This window comes from Varanus komodoensis, unplaced genomic scaffold, assembly GCF_004798865.1.
Source record: "Varanus komodoensis strain SLA01 unplaced genomic scaffold, ASM479886v1 scaffold1, whole genome shotgun sequence".
Classification (NCBI taxonomy): domain Eukaryota; kingdom Metazoa; phylum Chordata; class Lepidosauria; order Squamata; family Varanidae; genus Varanus; species Varanus komodoensis.
This window is the reverse complement of record NW_025335268.1, coordinates 78,913,363-78,938,527: the sequence shown is the minus strand read 5'-3', so window position 1 is coordinate 78,938,527 and position 25,165 is coordinate 78,913,363. Positions and strand designations below refer to the sequence as shown.

Below are 25,165 nucleotides of genomic sequence, written 5' to 3'. Positions count from 1 at the left end.
AATTAATGGATGAATTTCAGTTGTTGCGGCCTGATGATGTGGACAAGGTGCTTGGACAAGTACGCCCTACCACCTGCTTACTAGACCCATGCCCATCCTGACCACTTAAGAAAGCCAAGGACAGAACTGGCACCTGGATCCTGGAGGTGGTCAATGCCTCTTTAAGAGATGGTCAGGTACCGTCCTCTTTAAAAGAGGTGGTAGTCCGACCAGTCCTAAAGAAATATCCCTGGATCCAGAGGTGGCTGCCAATTATAGACCGGTGGCCAACATCCCGTTCCTGGGCAAGGTGCTAGAGTGGGTGGTGGCGGGACAACTCCAATTCTTGGATGAAACTGATTATCTGGACCCATTTCAGTCTAGCTTCAGACCCGGGTACGGCACTGACTCTGCTTTGGTCACCCTGTACGATGACCTGTGCTGGGAGAGAGACAGGTGGAGTGCATCCCTGTTAGTTCTCCTGGACCTCTCAGTGGCTTTTGATACCATCGACCATGGTATCCTTCTGAATAGGCTGGCGGGATTGGGAGCTGGAGGCACCACGTGGCGGTGGTTCTGCTCCTATCTCAATGGACGATTCCAGAAGGTGGTGCTGGGGGACTATGGTTCTGCGCGATGGCAGTTATGCCATGGAGTACCGCAGGGGTCCATTTTGTCCCCCTTGCTATTCAACATCTACATGAAACTGCTGGGAGAGGTCATCAGGAGGTGTGGGCTGTGGAATCATCAGTACGCTGATGATACCCAGCTCTACCTCTCATTCTCTGCCAATCCAGATGTGGCAGTGGCTGTGCTGAACCGGTGCCTGGCCGAGGTAATGGGCTGGATGAGGGCCAAAAAAGTGAAGCTCAATCCAGACAAGATGGAGGTCCTGTTGGTGGGTGGTTCGGGACTCGGGATGGGGGACTTGGGCCTTGTCCTAAATGGGGTTGCACTCCCTCTGAGGGACAGGGTTTGCAGCTTAGGAGTGCTCCTTCACCCTGAGCTGTCTTTAGAAGCCCAGGTGACGGCGGTGGCGAGGAGCACTTTCCTTCAGCTTCGGCTGATCCATCAGCTGCATCCCTTGCTGGAGAACGATTGCCTGGTGACAGTGACACACACGTTGGTATCTTCCCGATTAGATTTCTGCAATGCGCTCTACGTGGGGCTACCCTTGAAGACGGTCCAGATACTTCAATTGGTGCAGAATAGAGCTGCCAGGCTACTGACGGGGACTGGGCATTGTTCTCATATAACCCCAGTCCTCCGTCAGCTCCACTGGCTCCCGATCGAAGTCCGGGCCCAATTCAAGGTGTTGGTTATGACCTATAAAGCCCTCAACGGCTTGGGCCGTGGGTATCTAAAGGAACGCTTGCGTCCATATATACCTGCCCACCCCTTGAGGTCAGCAGCAGAGGTCCTTCTCCGGGAACCCTCTGTGAATGATATTAGGAGGGTGAGTACCCGGAGGAGGGCTTTCTCTGCCGTGGCGCCCCGCCTATGGAATGTGCCCCCCAGAGATGTCCGCCTGGCGCCATCGTTATTTGTTTTTCGGTGCCAGGATAAGACCTTATTTAAAACTTATTTTAAGTGTTAATTTATTATGTAGGATTTTTAAAAAAATTTAAGCCGAGATGCACCGGGTTTTAATATTTTTAGTGTATAATTTTTGTATGATTTTGTATGTTTTTGTTGTGAGCCGCCCCGAGGCTTAAAGGGCACTATTCTACAGTAACTTGAAGTCCCATGGAGCACTGGAGTTTGCTAAACTACTTTCCATAGGTGGAGAGTGATGTCTTCCCTCAAGTCCCTTCCCAGGGGAAAGATCCACTGCCATTGCCCTTCTACCTCTGCTCTAATGCAAGCAGGGCAAAAAGGTGTTCCATGCAAGTAAAATCCATAGTAATGCAGATTCTCATGGAATCTCCCAGGAAAAAGACCAGAAATATAAGCAAGCATGTTGATTCATAGCCAGGTCTTTTATGAATCTAGTGGGTCAATTCAAGATCAAGCCACCCCATAACACTTTGCACTGTAACAGGACCAGCATACCAATTGCTGGGAAAATTCATTTTTCTTCGAAGTCCTTTAAGAATCCCAGCTAAGGGCAGGTGAGTCATGGATGATCCCAGCATCTTTATAATAAAAAGATGCCAGTGCTAGATCCCAGTGAGCCCTCGCTAGGTTATATAAGAAGCAAGCAACAACTGATTGAGATAGAATAAAAATAATTGTATAGGAGAGGAAAGAAATGTAGCCACTTTGTCCTTTAAGGTAGGGGAGAACTGTTTTTTTCCCAACTTAATCTACTTTGCTATATTCTGTTAATTCCCAAGTCAGAACTGAAGCCAAAAGAAATTTAAGACAATGGATCACCTAATGTGAAAAAAGAGTTAATCACAAGTTTCTAAGTGTTCCTGAGTCAAATATTTAATACACTTAAGAAATCCAAAGATGCTTACCAGATGGCAGATTTAACAGCATTAAACTTAATGACCTAAACTGCAATTTGTTATTTGTATTTGAACATTCAAACAAGCTGGTAGTTAATACTGTAATTTTCTTCAGGACATAAAAAACAAAAGCATGCAAGATGTATCTGCAAGATACAGATGGTCCAGTTGAAAAAAGCACATACTCTATTGTTGCCCCTTTTAAGTACCCACTGACAGAAAAAAAAATCATTAATGGAACCTACCCAAAAGCACCAATGAGATGTCAGTTTACTACAAGGTTGGCATTCATTCTTGTTCTTTACCCACCCCCTTTTAAAGCTTTTTAATATACACTGCAACACATTTGAAGGACAGTCTGAAAAAAGCCAATTCAACACAATGCCTGAAAAATAAGCGGTGGAAAAGAGACGAGGATGGTAACCAATTACAGGCTCCTTCTCTGGTTTTCTTCCACACTCACTCAGTGACTTCCTGCCCAAGGAGGCTTATTGCAGGCTAGGTACCCATATCAAAATGTAGCTCAGGAGCTGAATACATGCCTTGTATGTGGAAGGTCGTACACACCACCCACAGCTTTTCTAGCCTGGTGCAGTGAAAGACGGCTCTGATTCCACATAGCCACTGGCGATCAGTGCTAGGCATGATTTGTGCTTGAATCCTGGAAAAGCTGCTATGGGTCAGTAAAGATAGTACTGAGCTAGAAAAACCCATCCAGGTCTGGTCCAAGGCAGCTTTCTAGTTTTCTGCAGAAGACTGAGTGAAGCTACTCTTGTTTTGAGCATTAGTCTGTAAAACTGTGATCTAAAACTGTATTTCAAACAGCCTTCCAAATAACAACAATCGAGCTATCTATGGGGAAAAAATTCCCCTGTAACTGAGGTTTAGAAAAAAAAGAAGTACCTCAAACATGAGCAGTGCCTTGCAGAGAGGCATTTCGATTCCATTTGGCAAATGAGCTAGAATTACACATCTGTCATGTAAAACAGTTGATTTGGACCCATAACTTAATCTGTTCATTCCTACTTTCCTGGGACTAAGATATGCATTTCTCATAGCAAGCTACTCCATTCATAATACGCGGTCCTTTAACAATAAGACATTCTGCATAGTTTATGTATTGCATATTATTTGAAATAAAATTGCTTTGGAGATTGTGGATGGTATTCTTGCTTTCTCTCAGAAAAAACTACTTTAGAAAGAACTTTAAAGTAATATATCATGCAGTCTGGCATGCAGTTAAAACCATGTAATGGCAAATTTGGCAATTACCTCCTTATCAGTAGAATAGTGAAACAGAAACCATCCAGAAACCATGGTAAAGTGTTCTGAAAAACTGGGGAGATTTTCAAGGTAAGCAGAAAAATGCTAGTTCATAAAATTAAAAAGAAACAAACAAAACCATCCCTTGGGAAGACCAAGCATGCTCACTGTCATCCAGGAACCACAGAATCTTAAACAAATATGTGTAATTTCAAAAAGCAAGGAGGTCCTCTGGAGTTCCCAACAGCCCTATATAGGATGTTTAAGGCTGTTTGAGAATAGGAGCTGTACTCATCCCCTGAATAGCAACCCATTGATATTGCTGTAGTTTACATCTTAAACATTAAGTGTTGTTACTCCATAAAGGACTGCCCATAGAATGTCCGTATTTAGATGGTAGAAAAAGCACTTTCTCTTTTAGCATTGACTTCCACCCTGCCTCTTTCAGCTGCAGAGCCTAAACTAATATGGAGGTGGTATAAAATGAATACCCCTTTCTCCACATTGAACTGCTCAAGTTCAGGGCTGCAGTGCAGTTTCCTGCTCACTAAGTCTAAATCTCAGCAGTCAAATCGGTGTTGTATGGCAACTCTGCTAGTTGAATTGCAGACATTCAAGGCTGTGGAAAGCAAAAGTGATTCATCTAACCCTCCACTCAGCAGTTTCAGGAAGGAAGTTGCCCATGGTGTCCTTCCCACTCCCCCTCTCAAAAAACAGTGATGATTCCTCACAGGACCCTAACTACAACTAGCTGCAGGATTGAGCCCTCTCTGCATTTTTAGATGACCTTCACTTCATAAAAACATTGGTGATCACAAAGCCCTAGACATTTTATTAACATACAACAGAGACATTATACACATTATAAATCAAAACCAGAGCAAAAACTTTAAATCTGCTTGCTCCACGTTACCAACTAAAAGAAATCCTATCCCACTTTTAAGAATTAAACTGCTCAAGAAGGATCAAATATTAATCTACAACAGATATCTACACGTTATTGTGTTAGCCTCAATGTAATCTTCCTTCAGTATTTGTGCAGGTGTGGAAAATTTGGCAACTGCAAAAATAACATTTTTAACATGGATATACTGTATTTATAGGTCACCCTATAAAACCATATTCGGAGTGCTTATACTCGATCTGACTGTGGTAGACAGCAATGCCTCACTTTAGAAGTAATTTTTGTATCAGATAGCAAGTGCTTCCTGGGTTCCTCAGAGATACTGCAAAGCAACTCACAGTGGCTAATATTTGGATAATCCTGGCTCCATGGACGCAGGAGCATTGCTTTGTAACATTACCCTTCCAACTATTGTGAGGTCATTATCTTAAAAGCTGAGGCATAAGAAAGCCTTGTTTGTAGCTTCCCAATGCAATCTTAAAATGATGAGGTAAGAAGAGATTAGTGGGACCTTAATTATCTTCATATTTGGAACATGAATTTCCCTTCAATATACTTTCCACAAATTTGTGAACCTGTTCCAGACATTACTGTGAGAAGCCTGCATTACAGTTTTACAGTGTTACAGTGACCTGTTGTAATTCAGCAAGTTAAAATAAAAAGCCCAAACACATTTTTATTAAGACGGCCTTTATCCAGTTCATGCAATTTAATGAAGCACAATAAAGCTGCCAGGCATAAAACAAACATGCTTTTTAGGAACAACATGAATTCCTGCTGGCATAACTAACAAAGATGGTTAAAACATATTTCAGTGTGTTTTCTAGCTGGAGTGTATCAAATCATCCCCATACATCCATAAGATAAACTACTTTGGCAAATGTAGAGAGATCAAATCCCACTCCCAAGATTAACAAATCCAAATAGTGCTTGTGAAGATTTTAAGGCACACTTTAACTGGAAATCAGTTCCAAAATAACACTGCTGCTTAAAGACCCCTCAAGTAATTTGCATCTTCCGAGGAAAGAAGCAGGATAAAGATTTATAGACACCAGCTCTAACTAGCTTTATAATAAAGAATTAAATACATAAAACAAATTGAAACATCTTATTGTTGGATCTGAATGGTAAAGCTGTGTAGTATGTAAATGCAGCCCAGATAAAGACCTCTCTAGTTATTCTAGGTCAAAAGAGAAAACAAACCATCTCAGATTTAAATTAAGATTCCTTTGCCAATTTCTCATTGTGTGTTCTCACTACTGAAACTCCGCTCCTATAAATTATTTGATGGTTGTGTAATAAAAACACAAACATGTGGATTAGGGAAGACAAACATACAAGAGTTTCTCAACTCATGAATAAGAATTTTAGCATACTTTTGTACTGCTATGGTAATTAAGTCAGCTTTAAGGCACTGGGAAGAACAAGTCTATGGTCCATGGAGGGACCATGACATCCTTCAGAGGCCCACTCTAAGGCTGTAGAGACAGTTTTGCCCTCAGAAGGGAAACCCCAGAATGTGATACCTTCCACTGTGGGAACAGTGGCTGCATTAAAAGATCACAGGAATGGTCTTAGAGTGCCTCAGAAAGGTCTGAAAGGAGGCATTGCAATGGGCGGGAAGTAGAGAAGAAGAGATCAGGATACAAGAAATCCTATAGTTTTCCAGTCCCAGCACTTACCTTCACTAGATGGACCCACAGGATCATTTGGAAGTGGGCTTAGGGGTGAGCGGAGAAACCAAGGAAGAGGAAGAAGCATCAATTCCTGCATTGCTCCTCCTGTCTTGCTTGCAACAGCTTAGAAAGGCAATAGATGCTCAGAACCCTGGGAGGTTAGTGCTTTCCCTCCAACAAGGAACAACCTATATACTGATTCATAAATCTTATCTTTTCAGTGCCACATCCAACAGTCCACCAGCCTCTCATGTATGCACTCAAAATAAAGAGAAAAGCCTGCTTACACAAGACATCTAGTCAATTGAAATGTACCTCTAAGGTGCACTTTCCTAAGTGTTGACTGAAAGAAAGTCACAGCAATCTCACATGAATTTACACGTCCAACATTACACCACTCATCCAAAGACAGTCCTCACATCAGGAGCTCTTTGCACAACAAAAATCCTAAAAGTTGACTGCATGTTCTAAAAGACCACTGGCAATAAATCTCAACAATAGTTTTCTTTTTTTTATTTTGCAAATATTCTTGGGTCACCAGCAAATGCTTATGCCCTTAGGAACATTTGACAATGGCACATCAATGTGACAGCACCAAACCTCAATTCAGAGCGAGAACAGCACACAGTTGTAAGCTGAACACAATTGCTTCAGTACTGTCAGCATACGGCTGAAATTTAGCATGGGCTGACAAAAGACTGCAGTGCTTCAAGCTGAGTGTGTAGTGTAAAGAGATCCCAAGCCTCTAAATTTTAAATTGCATTTATATCCAAGTAATACTGGTAACAAACCTGAATGGACAGGCAGACATTTTCCCAGGGAATACTAGATCTCTAAAGCTATGTATATTTGTAAACATCACATCAACATTTTATCCCTATGACCAATCTGGACAAAAGCTGGGTAAAACCTCCACCAATGAGACATCAATAGTTGTTTGATTCTTTGTCCCATCAGTCGTAGGGACAGTCCTAGGTGCAGCCAGAAACCATCGCAGCACCCTCTGTAGTTTAGTTTGATTGGTTCCCACATTCCATTTTAAGACGGTGACTAATTGCACATCCCATGACATCAGCATCAACATCAGCATCTGCCCCCAGCCTTTGTTTTGTTTACATTCTGGCCTAGGCTTCCTCACCCAGATGTATTCCAGATGGTTTGGACTACAACTCCCAAGATTCATGACCATTCATCTGTTGGTTTGAGACTGAAGAGAACTGAGGTCCAAAAATATATGGAGGGTACCAGACTGGAGTTTTGGTTCAGGTTCAGGAGAACTGGAAAGCTTGCTCAGTATTTTCTGACCTCTGCTTTGATCTAATTTGGTATCAGCACAACACAGAATCTGGATTTTCCTTATGGTCACTATGGCTTCCATTGAGTTTTGTATAAAAATAGAATGAATTACTTCTTTGCCTAATTGTGATTATGTATGCCACATTGCCTCACAATGTATGCCACATGTATGCCACATTGTGTAACATGTGGCATGTATGTATTTCAGTATAACCTGAGAACACACATTTTCAAGGTTTGTTTCTTCCACATAAACCCCTTCAATTTACCACCAAACTAGATGAAGCCTATGGGGCAAGGCCCTAAGATAAAAATACCCACGTTAAAATGTCCTGTTTTTTATCCACATACTCTACAGAAACAACAGGCATCATGCATGTGCTAAAGATAGTCAGCACTGGGTTACAATTTCCAATGAATACAGGACTGATTAAGACAGTCATGAACTTCATGAACCCCCAAACAGCCACTTCACTGCTATCTTACTCCTCCCTTTCTGCAAATAGCAAAACAGACCAAGAAACAGTAGTTGATCATAACTTCCTATTACATCCTAATTGAAACGATGACTTCCAAATTAGCCAGGATTCAGAAGTCATCGTAAAGCAGGTCCTGATCAGATAAAAGAACAAACACTGGCAAAACTGTTGTGTGCAGGTGCACAAAGCTTATATGTACTGGGCTCATGAGCAAGGATTTGTATATCCAGGTACAGCCAGTGATTTATTCTCAGTCTGCAACTAGTGCCTAGCACACAAAAGCAGTTTTACAACACCTGGAAAGTATCCACAGCCTACCTCTGTAGGAAGCTAGGAACAACATCACAGACTGTTCTTTCCCTCCCAGTAGTTTATTATTTCTCAAAATCTTTGGTAAGGTACATCAAAAGGCAATATACTCTCATTAATGGCAATCCACCCTAACTCACAATACTTAATATAAGATTCTTACAATATTTTCTTTGACTAGACCTCACAGCAACCAAACAGAATAGAAACAACTGTGTATGGAATCACAAGTCCCAAGTGGCCCACTATTTTAGGGGTGCATAGTATGTGGCCTTCCAGATGTGGTGTAGTGGTTACAGGTGCTGGGTTGCAACTTGGGAGATCTGGGTTCTAATCCCCACTTAGTCATAGAGCTAAATGGGTGACTCTGAGCCAGTCAGACTCATAGCCCAACCTACCTTACTGGGTTGTTGTTGTTGTGAAGATAAGATTTAGAGGAGGAAAAGAGTTATGCAACCCACCCTGAGTTCCTTGGAAGGGGGGAAATGTATTTAAATGTATTAGACAGACAGACAGAACTCCCCTCATGCTTCTCCACTGAATTACACTGATGGCAATTTCAAGTCAATTTCACATCTGGATGGCAATAAAATCCCCACCCCTGAACTACCTGAATTGAGAGGTGACAGCAAATTCTGAAAAGACTTTGTACATTTTATGCACAAGGTCACACTGGGCATTTGAGCCTCACAAGTAGATGTAGTGAATTCAGTGAAAGGTACCCCCAAATTCTGCTTTTTCTTTTGTCAGAGAGTTAAGGGCAGCACTCTGCGGCCTCATCCAAGCACATGGAGAAGCTGCATCTCCAAGAAAGAGGGAGATCAACTCGACTCCATATACTGGCTGGAGAAGGAACAGCTGCAGGAAGTTTGTTTCCTTCTTTCCTGCCAGAAAGAATACTTCTAAGAGATTTGCTGCTAAGATCTAGACCTGGGCTAGCATTTTTGTAGCTCCCAAACACTTTTGTTTCTTTATTCTGTCCTTTGGATTGTAAACTTGAGGAAATGGGCTGCTTATTATTATTATTTGTAACATTCTGTGTATGTGTTTTTTTCTTTTTTGCTGAAAAGCAGGGTAAAATGTTTTAAATAAATAAAAGTAAATGCTACTTTCTTTCAGTGAGAACATGAGCCAAATAAGCCATGTATTCAGCAACCTACACTAGTACCTATGGTCATACCAAAACCCCGGGCACGCATGGTACTTCCCTACCTACAATACATTACAACAGCAGCATCAACAAAATGACTCTCTCCCTGCCCTAAATCATACTGCTAAAATGAAGAAATCTTGTGGTTGACAGAAATTATTGCAGCAGAAAAACTCTTAGCCTCTGTTTATTTCTGGTTTTCAAAAGAAGTTTCTGAACTCAAAATTCTGCAATTCTGTGTGGATGTACTCGTATTTTACTCCAGGCTCTGGTAAACCATCTACCACAGATTTTGCAATCCTGAAGTACGCCCACCCTGCAAGTACCACAACATGGCAGTCTTTGGTATGGATGATGCTCAGTAAACATAGCCTGAAAATAGTAGCTTCTGTTGTACAGCTGGAAAATGCATGTGGTTAAGAACTGCCCCTTCACCTTTAATTGTTTCTCAAGTGCCAACCAAGTGCAAGGGTCTTACCTAGCAACTCCTCAAAGCTTAAACAGATCTGCTCTGCCATCAGACAGCAGTTCAAATGTATGATCAGTGACTAGGCAACAACATAACAGTAGCACTGTTGAAATATTTTTTGTAGCAGGATGGGGTGCAGATCCATTTTAAAAAAATAATTCAAGCTTTTTTGAGTGCAACTGGTGGATAACTTATTCACACGATCTAGCCACTGAAGGAAACAGTGTTTTGTCGTCAGCCAAGGGATAGCCAAACTAAGGTAAAACAAGCATTAGACCTGAATACCTCAATGTGCAACAAGCCGCAAAGCTGGGGAGTGTGCTATATTAGTATTATTCTTTAAAATAAAACTAATGCTTTAAATAATACTAACGATACTTTACAATAAGAAAAAGCATTTATCTCATGCTTGGCAATACTCAAAGGGCTTCCTGCTGATTATCTTTCAGTTCTTACACCAAAGCGACCCAGCCCGCAGACGGCTGCTCTCGCTTAAGAGCGAGCGATTGCCCAGCGGGTTCATGAGAAAGGAGAGCCTGCCCTTGGGAGACGCCCCTTTCGCAGCCCGCAGGACATCAGCTTTCCGTCATCGCCGCTCCAGACGAAGAGGGGCAGCGGTCGGGGGCTTGAGGTCGCCTAGAAAGCACGCCCTATGAGTTGGACACCTTGTAGTCAGCTCAGTGGTGCAGCACATGCACTCTGCACGCGGTCCGAGGCACGTAGGCACGCCCCTAGCTACACGCGTGCGGCGGACGCAGCGGGCGCGCTGCGGCAACCCGAGGTCCTACCTCGGATTTCCACACGACGTACGCGCAGGGGTGACTGCTGGGCAGCGGCGGGCCCCTCCTTTGCTGCAGCCACTTTCGGGGCGAGAAAAAGATGCTGTTGGCGCCGCCGCCGCCGGGGGCGCTGCTGAGAGCCGAGGCGGAAGGCGCGCGGGCCAGGAAGGGCAGCTCCCACGCCGTGTGCCGCTTGCCTCGCGGGCTCTCGTAGTCGAAGTGGAAGCTGCCCGAGGGCGACTTGTCCAGCGGCGTGCTCGGCGTAGAGAGCGAGGAAGCGCCCTGCTGCGGCGCGGCGCCGCCTGCCGGACGCAGGAGGGCGCGTGAGGAAGCGGCCGCCAGGCATTCCGCCGAGGGGCTGCCCGCCGCCCTGTCCCGGGGAACGCGGGCTGCAGCCTCCGCCGCTGCTTCTTCCCAGCTGGAGCGGCCGATCACGGCGGGGTCCAAGCTGCGCGTCTGGCGCAGCCTCCGCTTGGACAGGCTCCTCGACGAGGGCGAGGCGCTGCCCGCCGGCGAAGAAGAGCACGAGAAGACGCTGTTGAGCAGGCTGTGCGCTGACATCCCGGCGGCGGCAGCGGCGGCGCAAGCCCTGCTCAGCCTGTCCTCGCCAGCGCGGCTCCTCCTCTAGGCGCTGCCTCCGCCGCTCAGCCCCGGCCGCCGCTCCGGCGGGCTGCTCATGACCCTCTCGCAGGGAAGAGGAGCTGGGCAGCAGGGGGGGAGGGAGGAGAGGGGAGGGAGGAGGGCGCCGCGGTCGCTCCTTAGTCCAGCCTCGCCGCGACGCCCGCAGCAGCCCGGCCCCTCGCAGGCACCTCTCGGCAGCCCCTCCGCCGGAGCCTCCCCTCTCGCCACCGCGGGAGCTCGCGCTCCTCCCGCTGCTGCGCTGGGCTGCCCCGCGCGTGTCCTCCTGCTGGCCGAGCTCCGCCGCAGCGAGTGACTTCGTGGCTCGAGCCTAATTTGGCAGGAGGACGCGGGCCGCCCCCCGCCCCGAGCTGGACCGCGCTCGGCCCCACCTGAGGCGCCCTCGGAGCAGCCGCCCGCGCGCGCGCCCGTCCGCCCGCCCCCAAGTGCGCCGCGGCGGCTGCTCCGAACCTCGCGTGGCAGGTTGGTGTCGCGCAGCTATTGCATTTCGCAGCGCGCGTGTATAGTTTGGGCAGGGTTTGATCCAGAGGATTTTGTTGGGGGGGGGGTAAGTTCCCTCTACATCCTCTTCCTTTGGCTCATCCACATTTCCTTTTTACTTTTTGAAAGGAAACCTAGCACAATTATTCTTTCCTGAGTTGGGGGGGGGCGGGCTTAATTGGGAAGCTGCCATAATTACTATGGCATAAATTGTTGTTTAAAAGCCCTTTATTTAATCTGTTCCTTTGGAAATTAGCAATTTTCAAGGGAACAGATTGGCATAGGCAGAAAATGCATTGACTTATCTTTTCTTGCTTTTCCACCAATACCTACTTTTTTAAAAAGTGAGGAACGCCTTGAAGTTCATGCTTGCCTAGAAGTCAAGCGAAGCTCAGAAGCTCTTCTAATCCCAGAACTGTAGTGATGTTCAAAAGTGACATACACTTTGCACATGCTTGCAGGGAACAAGTTTTTTCCACTTCATATGTTCCAAAGCTAAACTATGGCGCTGAAAACAGGCTCATGGGCTTGCTGAATTGTAGTTCGAAATGAACTACAAGAACTCTTTCTTCTCAGATATAGCTGAAAAAGACTGCATTTGCAGTAAGTTCACTACTTATTGTGATAATGTATAAGCTAAAATGTTTTACAAACAACTTTAGTATCCTTTATACTTCACCAGTGCTTCATATTTAAATGTATATGTAACCTAAATGCTCTGTTTTTGGTAAAACTTCGTTACAGGACTGAGCAAGTGTTTCAGAAACATGGACGACTATATTCACTCCAGCATATGATCCATATCAAATCCCTTGACACATTCCCTTCCTATTATGGGCTGCTTATAAATACTATGGCAAGCATTCTTCTGTGTCGGCTGTGTTGGATACTTTTGTTCCCTGGCTTCCAACTACTGTATATATTTACTTAACCAATATGAGGCACTTCTGAACCAAGTCCAGAATCCTTCCTATTCCATTCTTCTGAAATCACTGTGATTCTTCTGTGAGGGATCCCTTAATCATGATTCTAGAAGGTAAAGTAGAGATACAAATCTATTATAAACATGTTCACAGTAAGGGTTTTATCTTGAATTTTTCTCCAAGTACTTTTCAGTAGTTCTCACTGCAGGGACATTCCTCATCTCTTCATTCATTCATTGGCTTTGTTAGGTATCCTCACCTACTTTTGACACGGTTAAGTAGTGATATGGAAGTCTAACTGGGGAGAATGAGAAGCCCAATATGTCCCATGAGAGCCTACACTTGTGCAGGTGTATTTCGACCTTATCAGTAAGCTCATAAGTTACTAGCCTTCTGAGAACTGGCTTAGCTGGGATAAAGAACTGCTTTTCAGTGCAACACACAGAAGTGAGGATTCCTTTGCAGAGCACAGAAGAGGGATGAACTGCTCCATCTCTTCTCAGCCTTCTGGCTCATTTACCTGCATAGAATGCCTGGGCATCACCAGGGTGCTTCAATACATTGAAGGGCCTGCAGAGACACAAATAACTGCATTTATTTCTGCACACCACTAAATCCAGGTTTTCTGTTAACTCAGTGAAGCTTCCTTTGTCTTTGACTGGGAATGGAAAGATTGTTACAATTTCTAGGAGAAAAATACAACCAGATTTTCACCCATTCTTCTGCTAGCAGACAAAATCTGAGAACCAAAGGGAAAGCCCTTTTTAAAATACTCCCAACTAATCAAATTGGGGGGGGGGGAATAATTTAGAACAGGATTTTTTGGGTTGTGGTAGCCCAACTCTAGAACGCCTTCTCTAGAGAGGTTATGGTCTTTTGGTAGCAGGTAAAGACCCAGGCCTTTTAAATGGTCTTGGGACCACTCAGGTTTTTATTTCTTTTGCACATTTCTATACTTACCAATATCCAGATCTCTCTGGACAATGCTATGTTTTAATTATGGAACTACTGTGAGTTTTCTTTCTAATTGCATCAGTGTTACATTTACGTTTTGGTGGCATATTTCAATATGTACTAATCAGGAAATTTAGTTGTGGGTGGCATAAAAATGCGGCCTATTAATGGCTGGTTGAGTAAGTCTGGGAGTGGAGCTCTGCTTGTGCAACAGGACCGTCTCCTCTCACTGCAACCCCCACATGTCCCCCAAATCTGCTTCAGAAGGTCTTTCACTCATCTGACACAGACTTGAAGATGCACTTAGGGAGGGAAAAATGGATCCTTCAGCGCTTTCAGAGGGAGCCCTTTGGATACGATCCAGTAAAGGGAATGGAACATTTTTAGCTCAGTATAGTCAGTGTCTAAGGCAGGAAGTGAATCATCCTGTGAAGCAGGTATGGGAAATATGTGGCTGTACAGATGTTTTGTCCCACAACTACCATCATCCTTTACCATTGGCTATGTCAGCTTGGACTGATGGGAGTTGTGGCTTTGCAGATGTTTTGGCTTACAGATTATCCATCAGTTCCATAAGAGATTCCATTTGCAAAGATCTTTGAAGAGATGCATTTGACAGTGTTTTCAAGCCAGGAAGGTACTTGGCTTTATTGTTCCGTTAAGCTGAAAAGTGTCCAGCCAGCACAAGCCCATTGAACTGACAGTCTGGGTAGGACCAACATCCATCATCACAGCAAAGGAGGAGCCCAGCACTATGAGCCAAACTGAGACAGAAGTAAAGTGGATGAAAATAATTCCACTAAGTGCTTGCTGTTCTCACCCTTTGGACCAACTGAAAAAGTACAGGATATTGAGTGGGATTCAGTCATGGTCATGCTTAAAGTAGACCTATTGCAATGAATGTGACTTAAGTTAATCATGGATAATGTGTTCCAGTGATTTCAGTAGTATTATTCTAAATACTCTACTACTCAGCCTTACTATTGCATTTCCAGCCTTTATCTTATTCCCAGTAAGAGTGTAAAAGAAGCATCAATCTCCCCTATTCTCAGTATTTTTGCTGTTGCTTTAAGTCAGCAAAAATACATATTATGGTAAAAATACATTTGTGGTAAATATGCTTTCTGAAAAGCATGCTTAAACTACTTGTTTTTATTTCAAAGAAAAAAAAGCCTTGGAATTCTGTTTTGGACCCTGGTCTAGTTTGCTGCTAAAAATAGTTACTTCTGGTAGTTATTTGCTCTAGAGGTACTGTTTGCCACATCTTCAAGGGCATATACAACATAGGTGTCTATCTGGCAGGAAACCAATTCAGGGCCCACATTGGGAACAGTTATTTGAAGAATAATGGGCTTTTGGAGGATATCCATGAAAGAATGTCACCAAATGACTGTTGGATTGCAGATACTTTCCAAATTCCCCTCCAAGGAAATAGGAATAATGGGTCGATAGCTCAGTGACCCCTGAGATGCCAATGGAGGTGGGGAAAGGGGCACTGAGCAAAGTAAGGTACCCAGATAAGGACAAAATAACTCATGCATACCACAAGTGGGTGTGGGTACATCAGCTGAATAAACATCTGTAATAGATTCCAGTAGGTTTTCTCTACTTGATGGCAAAGAGTAGGTAGATTAATGCAAAAACTTTTATGGTATATTTTCTGAGCAAATAGAACATCTGGCAGGAAAACTGAAAGGATATTCCTTTATGCTAAGAATGCTGGGCAATGCCTTCACGCAAATGCTGTGTAATACCTTAGCGGAAATGCCAGAATTCTATGGGTAGCTTGATAGATTTCCTACAAACAGACACAAAATTCACAGGAAATTACCATATAGTTCCTGGGGTACACCTGTTAGATTTTGTGGAACTCTCCAAGGCAAGTGCCTGATGGTTCCCCTTCCCAACTAAATCCATACAAAAATATATGGATTCATGTAGCCATATAACCAAGTAATGCAAAGCCCAGTTCTAGGTATTGGTGAGCCATCTAGCTGGGGCTGATGAGGAAAGCGGAAGTGGCACTTCAGTCCTGCAGGAAATAGCTCACTCAGCCTGGAAGTTGCAATGTCCTTAGGATTCTCCAGCATCCCTCTTTTTCTACATGCCCTTGAAAATACACAAGAAAGATTCTAGATCTGGAGATATTCAGTGTGTCTTCAGAATCTTTGGTATCTTCATGACTGCCTCTAGGTTTATCTCCCTGGGATCAACTGCCTTCCATAGCTATGCTGATTTGAGGAAGAAAGGTGCTGTGTACTCACAGATCCTAATAAAGGTAATCAAAGATCTCTTCTAGCTCAAGAACAGGACAATAGACTTCTCAGGGGACAGCTTTGGTATAGCTTCATAGTGCTAGGTTTCAATACCACAATTAAGTGGCATAAAATCCTCAGCAGAGATGCATAAGAAATGGATTTTATGCTTAATGTCTAAAATATCACTACTAAGTACACTTGCAAATCCCATTAATTACAGGGAGACTATAATATAAGCTTTTCTAAAATTAGCTTGAAGCACTAGCAAGTGTATACATATTTTAAAACACAATCCCCAAACTACTTACTTGCTGTTAAGAGAATATACTTCCACTATCTGAGTGGACTCATCTTGTATTGCAAATACTTCAGCTTTTGCACTTTGTCAACAGCCCTCTTCAGACAGAGTACCTCCACTTACAGCAATTGCACAATGGTTAAATGTTTGAAACAGTACAGTATAATTTGGAAGCAAATCATTTTCCTGGGGACTTGCAAGTATTCTGTTTCTTGCCCATACATAAGCATTTTTTGAACCATATCAAAATTGTTCTGTAGAAACAAGAAACACCTTAAAGCGCTGAAATTGGGATTGTACAATTGACATCCCTTATACCAAAGCATATCCTAATACAGCTTTCATAGCAGTTCATTTGCATCTGTCTGAGAAGCTGTTTAAGGATCCCAGTGTTATGCATAGTTAGGTGGGACATAAACTCATTGTAATTAATGGTTCCAAGTATGCCTAATTCTGCATAGGCTTAGACTGCACATGCACAATTGCTTGCACACGTACGAGGGAATTAATAGTTGGATGCTTCTAAGTAAATTTACAGTGATGGGATACTGAGCAACACTACATTTTTAAGGTCAGGCTGTAAACCTGCAATCTTAAAGCATGCTAATTTGAAAGCAAGTCATATCAAACTCCAGGAAAATTCTGAAGGGGAAAAAACATGCAAAGGGTGCAACTAATAACATTTTAGAGTCAACGTCTAGCATAGATTTTATCAACCATGTTCCAGGGCACAACCCAACAGGAAGTTCTCTTGCAAAATCCTGTGGAAAGGAATGAGAGCTGCAGAGGAAGCTAATAGTAGCTTGGTTCATGAGACTTTTTGAGACCAAATTAATTTCTTAGAGTAGCACTTGGTAGCAAGATGTGACAATCCTAAATCATTGCATTTGCTCTGAGGGGGCACATAATAAATTTTGAGCAAGTTCTAAAAGATAAAGCATATAGGGACTAATGCACTGAGAGCCATCTAAATTAAGGAAATACATCAAGTTGCAGTTACTTCCCAATTTAAATCCTAAGGATCAAGAGTAGTTTAAAATAAGCTGTCAGGCAGAAGAATTGCACATTGCAATTATGCCAGTGAAGAGGGTAGAATCCCACTGCAGATATGTCCATTTCCCTAGAAATTTCACCAGTATCCATTGGTCAAGGTCTGTTCTAGTCACATACAACTGTACACATACAACTTACAGTGATGGGATACTTGCCAACACAAATCCCTGGGTCATTATGTATTCAACACAGAAGAAATTTCCCCAATCCATCAACCCCGGTGGCATTGCTAGCAACTACCCCAGTGTTGCAGACAGTTGTTCCCAAGTTCTTCCAAGAATTAAGTCTTAAGTGAGACATTTCAATCCAGGGGGGAAAAAACCTTAAGGAAAGCTGGAAAATCATGAAGTGATCAGTGGTTGGGGAAACAGGGTACAGCCAGGAGAAGATGTATGGCCATTTGGGGAACACAGATTGGGAGGGGCAGACTTGGCTTCCAGACCTAAAGCTGCCTATGTCTGCCCTGTAGGCAAAAGTTTAAATGCTGTTCTACTTTTGACACCACAGTTTTGGAGCACAAAGCATATTCATGCTCAGCTTGTGCCTAGTTTTATTTTTTAGCATTTTGAGGTGGGTGAGCTGAAACCTCAAAACTGTCAGACAGGATGGAGGACTGGCTTCCTTTTCACTAATTCCCCTGGCAATGAGGCTAGGTCACAATACAGCTTGGTCCCCATGAGTCATTTTGTCCCAAACTGGGAATGCCACCAGGCTGCTGCTGAGGGCAGCTAGCTACCTATTGAAGCAATAATAATGCTCTTTTCCTATTAAAAAGAAAAAAGAAAAGCATTGGCTATCTAGTCTTAAATCAAGGCTAGGGTTTCCTCTAGCAGATGTCGTATACCCCAAGTAACCTGACCATTGCTGATAAAAAATGGGAGTTGTAGCTCAGCAATATCTTGAGGGCCTGGCATTTCCCAGGCATGCTTTAAAGAAAAGCCCTTTCCGTCACCGAAAATTTCAGAGAATTTGTCTAAACTCTCAATCCCTCTAGAAACCATCATCATCTGGGAACCATCTCCATCCATTATCCTCTGGGAATCAACCATCTTAATAGGACTTTCAAGAGGAGGAAAAGCTGCCATCAGTCTCAGCAAGCAGTGATCAAAGTGATCAAAAAGACCACGTCTAGAGTCTTACATGATGCATGTGTTAGGCCAATGTCATGCTGGGACAGTCCTATGGTTGTCATGAAGTCCTGAGCCAGTCCAGGTGGTGTGCCCTCAGCATGAATGTTGAAATCCTCCTAAACCAACACATTGCGGGGACTCCAACATCACATCTGAGACCATCTCCGTCAGTGTAGCTGGGAGGCTGGTGGCTTGCAGGGTGAGCAGTACACTAGCACTATCCCTGTTCACTGGCCTGACACAAGGAGTAACACTCCAAACTAGTAAGGAGTTGACAGTGCACCCAGAGAGACTGAATTCTTAGAGACCACGTTGATCTCCCCCTCCCCAACCCTCAAGTTGACCCTGGCACTGAAGCAAATAGTCCAGTGGAAATGACTGGGAGAAACTCCTCCCTGTTCACCCACCTAGGTCTTGGTTATACATGCCAGAGAGAGGTCTTATTTGGCAGTGATCTGACATTTAAAAGCAGTATCCAGAGGACAGATTGCAACCATTAAATTTACAGGTACAAGGAAGACCAGAAAATGGCACAGTAATTAGCTGCATTCCCTTTACCTGAACAGTCCTCCTCCCAGTACCGTATCTACCTCTACTTGGCTCTACACGGATTGCATCCTCCATAGTTTATCCACTTGGCCCTATAGCCTCTCTCCCAGGAACATTCCCAGGCATATACCCACAGTAGCAACCAAGGTCAAAGTGAAAAAAAATAAAAAGGTGCAATCATCCAACTGGCATGCCAAAGGAGCAAACCAAAGGAGTGCACCCACATCAGACAAAATAAAACGAAAGGTAGCAATCAAAAAGAAAACACCTGATCAGTACATCCATTGCTTTTTTTATTATTTTAAAGCATCAATTTTAATCTGTGCTGCTATGTTAGCCTACTCTTCTGTCTTGTCTGGATCACATAAGCATGAAACAAACATGCCTAGCTTTTGGCTTTGCACATGTGACTTTAGTCAGAGAAACTAAAAGGCCAGAACTTTTGAGGAGCAAGATCTTGCTAGACAAAGCCATTTTGATGAGATGAAAAACTGAAAAACACCCCATCTTTGACTGACAGGTAACAGAACTTTATGAGACTGGAAGTATACAGGTTTAGCAATTTATCTAACTTTAAGTGAGAAAAATGTTATGTTTTCATGAATAAAAACAATGTAAATTAAAAATACAATTTAAATGAATCTTATTTTTAAAATGACTTAAAAATAAAAATTAAAAATAAAATAATTTAATAATTTAAAAATAAAAATAAAAAACCTAGAAAATTTATCCAACAGGGCTTTGCCAAATCCTATAGGCCCTCATATATCAACATTATTTTCATTCGAGGATTGTGCTTTCAATTGTTTACGGTCTCCAGAAAATGATTGCCAATCCATTGCACTGTCATGTGCATGTCTCTCTGGTAACAGTTCATAATTACTGAATGTGTTTAAAAACCTAATATATTTTGTTGATATCTTCTTAGTCTCCCCTCCCTTATAATAAAGTTATTTGACTCAAAATGGTTATCATTAACCATTTACAATTTCATCATAGAATTTATAACTGAAAATATTCTTTTGGAACAGTTCTGTCTAATTGTAGGAATCAGAACCATGCTGGAGCAATGGGATTCCAAAATATTTGACAAGACCCAAGGGCTACTTTCTACTTGGGAAAATTCCAGATAGGTCTGTTATTACTGATCTTCTAGCAAGATAAGAGACTTGTTTTCACAGATGTACTTTTCAGCAACCCAGTTTGACATTAGTTGTTGTTGGAAAGAGAAAATTGAAAACACTGAAAATAGAAAAACTGCCAGATGTAACATGATTTGGAGAAGGCAACCCCTGTGCTGAACCTCTTTGGAAGCATATAATAGATGAGGCTATGATTAGTGGAAAGGAATTTTTCTTTAAAAAGTGTCAGTGCTTGGTTTGAGTTAGCTGACATTGCAAACTGCATCTAAAAAATAAAGCTGCCCCAGTGGGATATGAAGACCCTGACTGAACCTCTACCTTGGGAAGCCTATGTTTATATTTTTACATGTGCTATTTTGTCAATGCATGTCTTAAATTTACCAATATGTTTCCAAACATTGCTCGTGTTGAATTCCTGTGAAAAACAACCCCCCCCCCAAATATTCCTTCTTTTGTCCAGAATGTTTTAAGTGCCATTAACAATTTCTTATGTTGGATTTTGAGAAAAGAACCTGTAATAACAGCACAAAATTTCTCAAAATTTCTGAGAATCCATTTGATCCTCAAAGTCAGGTAATTGAGAATAATTCATTTGTACTGAAAACACCTGTTAAATCCAGAGAAAGTACCCATAGACAAAGGAGAGTAACATGCAACATGCCCATAAAATTAATCTTTCAAATTTTATATGTTTACGTAAAGAATAGTGTTCTTCAGGTGGACCAAAGTGTATATAGCACTCACTCAAGAGAGTTATTCAATCTTGCAACTATTTCACATACAACATACCATGCACGTAGAGTTTCACTACCCAAGAGAAAACAGTCCCACAAAAGTAAAAGGAATTAAAACTAATAATCTGGTGATTATTAATTAATTTTAAGACACATCAATACCCATGATAGAGGTTGAAGTACACTGAAATAAGAGAGATTAAAAAGTATTTCACTTTATCTGGATGGTGAATAACAGCATGGTGAAAAATCATTTCATTGGTGCGGGAACCTAACGAAGATTAATGGTTTGTTATGTAAGCCAATGTCTGTACAGCCCCACTTTTAGGCTAGCATGTTACAGTTTGTGTGACCTACATCTTTACCAAAGTAAAAGTAATGCTGATATTGCATAGTGGCTAACAACATGATGGCTCTGATTATCTTTCCTCTAAGAAAGCGAGAATGCCTCTGGTTATCTTTGTGGCATGGGAGCCAATTCGGTGCCATTTCTTATTGGCCATTAGGTCTACAGAGTTGGAATGAGTATTACAAGGAAGAAGATGTGGCATGTTCTTCCACATGGTCTCATGTTACCTGGCAGTACCTAAGAGCAGTGCTACTGTAACTTCCATGTCACTGAAGGAAGAGAAATATTGAGCCTATGATATTTCATGTGAAACACTGGGAATGCGCACACAAAGTGGATTCAAGTTAGAAAGCTTAAATAGGAATATAAACCTTGCTTTGCATATTGGCTTTCTTGCAAATTTGCTTGATATTGATAGAGTTGTCTTGCAAAGATCAGAAAAAAGTAAGACACATATAAATAAAACCTGATGTTTTTCCCAGAGACTTATTCATTAAGACTAAATAAGGTCATTGCTGACATTAGCATGCATTGCTTAGAATGAGAGATCATAATAATTGATAAGTATTGAAGTAATTCTGTTCCCATATGTCTACAGTTTGTAGACTGCACTGATGACTCACTTCTTCCTGTGGATCTCAGTATGCAAATGAGAATAAACATTTTACACTCTTCACAGAGGATACTGGGACCAGCCCCAACCCTCAAACCATAATGTAAACTGTAGGACAGGGATCTAAGTGAGATAACTACAGGTCCTTTAAGTACATTGTGGATTTGCAGGGCAAAGCGATAGTTTCAAGAAACAACAACCAAATCTGATTTATTGATATCTTGCTTTACTGCTTTCTTGCAGAATTAATCAAACATGTAAATATTTGCCAACTGGTGATCAGATGTTCTGTTCTCCCAGGGGTTAGTAACAATAGCAGAATATTATTAAAGGTTTCTCTCTGCAGGAACAAAATAAATCCCACTGATGACCAACTTTTATAACTTGTTTTCATTTTAATTAGGAATAAGCAAGGAGAATATTTTTATTGAATCTTTTGTTAGCAGTAAAACATACAAGTTTTTCACCTGACAATTGCAATATTAAGTGATAAATGAAATTAAATGATATAAATGAGTTTGTTAAATGGTCCCTGTGCAGATCAGAAAGGATCTATTCTGAGCTGTTTCAGATTCATAAGAATGGTAGAAGTTTCATGTAGGAAACATTTTTCTGTCCAAATTCCATATAATCATAAAAGCAATTAGATTGTGCAGCACTTATCCCCCTCCCCCCCGGTACGTGTGTGTGTCTGTGTGCGTGAAACAGGATTTAATTTTCAGTTATAGCTGCTTAGTCAAACTTTTAAGTAATGCTAATGGAAGCATAATGAAATTGCGCAATTATAAGTGTGGTCATCCCCCTTTTGTTGTTATTATAGGGCCATTTGTGCAGATTCAAATTGTTTCAATTGTGTGCTTTTTCAAATGCCAGAGAAACTATTGGGATTAAACAGAGATCACGTTAATAAAATAATGAATTCAATCAAATTAGTTAAGTAATTAACATCTGAGAATAAAGAATATTCTGCAAGGATGTATTGTTTTTCACCTGCAGCTATATTTATATACTACCATACTCAAATTAAATAATGACAAAGTTTATTGTGTTTGGATCCTCTGGTATCAGTTCTTAGATATTAAAACATGACTCAGAAACTAAATATGAAGATAGCTTTAAATGTATTGATGGCTTCAAGTAATAAAATGGCTACAGTCTGGAATCTCCAGATCTATCATTTCAAGATGACTGACACATCATATTGTAAACAAAATACAATGCAATGCATATTGACTCAGAGGCTACAATCCTAATTCAATGAATGGCTGGACATGCATAGGAATGCCCTGTAAATTAACATGTTTTGCAGAAATTCTAAAAGACCAATAATTTCAGTTTGTGTGATGTAAATTTTCTTAACTATGCATTATTTTTATGGACAAAATGATAATATAAATTCCCATGAAGGGAATAATAAACAAAAATTAAGACAGACTTAATAGGATCATGATAAAGGTAAAGTATTGATACGTTTATTTATTTTATATCTCACTTTTTTCTTATAACAAACTCAAAGCAGCTTACATCCTACTCTTCCTGCTCTCACTCTTATCCCCACAACAACCCTTTGAAGTAGGTTGAGCTGGGAATATGGGAATGGCCGAAAGTCACTCAGTTGGCTCCACAGCTAGAATCCAATCGCCTGAGTCCCAGTCCCGCTCTCTTAATCACTACACTACACTGACTCTTTGGACAAAGTCTATGTCCATAATGGGTTGATATGTTTAACATATATCTTTAATCTTTTACAGAACAGTGTCTATTATATATACATTCTGATTTTCAGTAACACACAAAACGTGTCCATAAGCTAAAATGCCAGCTTAGATTTATGCCAAGAGCTAAGGGCTCCCCATCTTCCATGTTCCCTCCAAAGCAATTCTTAGCACTGTACTGAAAGGCATTTCTGAAGCTGCTGTGGGGTACACAGTCCTCCCTGTTGGGCTCAAAATGTTACACTTGAGTTCAGCAAATATGTTCCATAGAACAACATGATAACTTTTCTAATTGTTTCTTTCTGAGTGCCAGATATTTTTCTTGTGGCTTGGTTCACAAATATCATAATCTTCCAAATAAATCTAAAAACTATTTCTTGGCATTCAGAATAACATTTGTATAATGCACTAACTCTATAAATAACTTTTCAGTATGTAGTAACAGAAAAATATACAGCTCTGAACAAGATGACCAGTAATAAAAGGTATCTTATTTACAGCACAGTTCTACACGTATCTACTCATTGCATTCAGTCACATTTACACTACACACTAGTGTATAGCACAGTAAAATATTTCTAATATGTCTAAGTAAAACTAAACTGCATTCAGCAACCTGTGTATAGGATGGTAGTCTAAAAGGGCATCCTGTTGTCTATTATAAAGTTCCATTGAGTTCAGTGAAGCTTACTTCTAAGTAATTGTGTTTACATACAACTGTGTGAAGCCTGTGTATATCTCTATATGCATTTATTTACCAAAGAATATGCTTCATTAAACTCATTGGGGCTTACTTTTAATTAGATTCGCGTAGTATTGCACTGTTAAATGAAATTTATTATTTTTGCTTCTGCAACTCTTTTTACAATAAGTCTTAGACTTGTCACAATAAGCCTAAGAATAGAAACTAATTTGGCTCTATGCTTCATACTATCTTTAGTATCTCTTTTGGTGGTCTAACTTGGAACTAGATTTTGTGTTTCCAAGGATTTTTGGCTTAATACAAACTAGTTGTGTTATTCCTCACGTACTTTCAGGCTCACCCTGTGAGCATACATTTATAACTTGACCAAGTCATGTGCCGCTTAAAAAACATCTTGCAAAAAAGTTTTGCAAGCAAAGAAACCAGCTGAATTAGGAATACGGCATAGCAAACCATTAACATTCCTTATCTTATGTACTTATTTTTCAGTTTGAGAATTCATAGCACAAATGAGTAATCCTCCATATTTTAATTCAACCGCAATAACCCTGAAATAACTCAGTTGTAGTATAGACATATTAATCATAGGAACTCGAGATGGCTCAAGACAGTTTAGAACCTGAAACAAAAAAAAATCCAAGTAATGTTTTAACTGATAGTTTTTAAAAAAGCCAATGTGGAATAGCAATTAGCACACTAAACTAATATTAGAGAAATCCCTATTTAAATTACCACACAGCAATAAAGCTTACTGGGTACACAAGTGATCTCGAACCAGCATTACATATCTTGCCTTCATGTGCATAGAGAGAGAGAGAAAAGATAATTTTAATGTGAACCACCCTGGGAACCTTTTGATTTCTAGGGC

The 25,165-nt window shown here is 41.5% G+C and overlaps 1 protein-coding gene across 2 annotated transcripts in view; it reads right to left on the bottom strand.

The window, feature by feature from the left end:
• The window catches only part of ARHGAP6 (Rho GTPase activating protein 6), a 269,620-nt gene that overhangs the window by 222,098 nt on the left and 22,357 nt on the right, over positions 1 to 25,165 (bottom strand). Inside the window, exon 1 of one of the 2 annotated variants that reach the window (XM_044432226.1) lies at positions 10,767 to 11,318. The exons of the other annotated variant lie outside the window; for it this stretch is intronic. Coding sequence (XP_044288161.1) covers positions 10,767 to 11,318 — 552 coding nt within the window. Of the gene's footprint in view, positions 1 to 10,766; positions 11,319 to 25,165 lie in introns of those variants that run through there. 2 annotated transcript variants of the gene reach the window in all.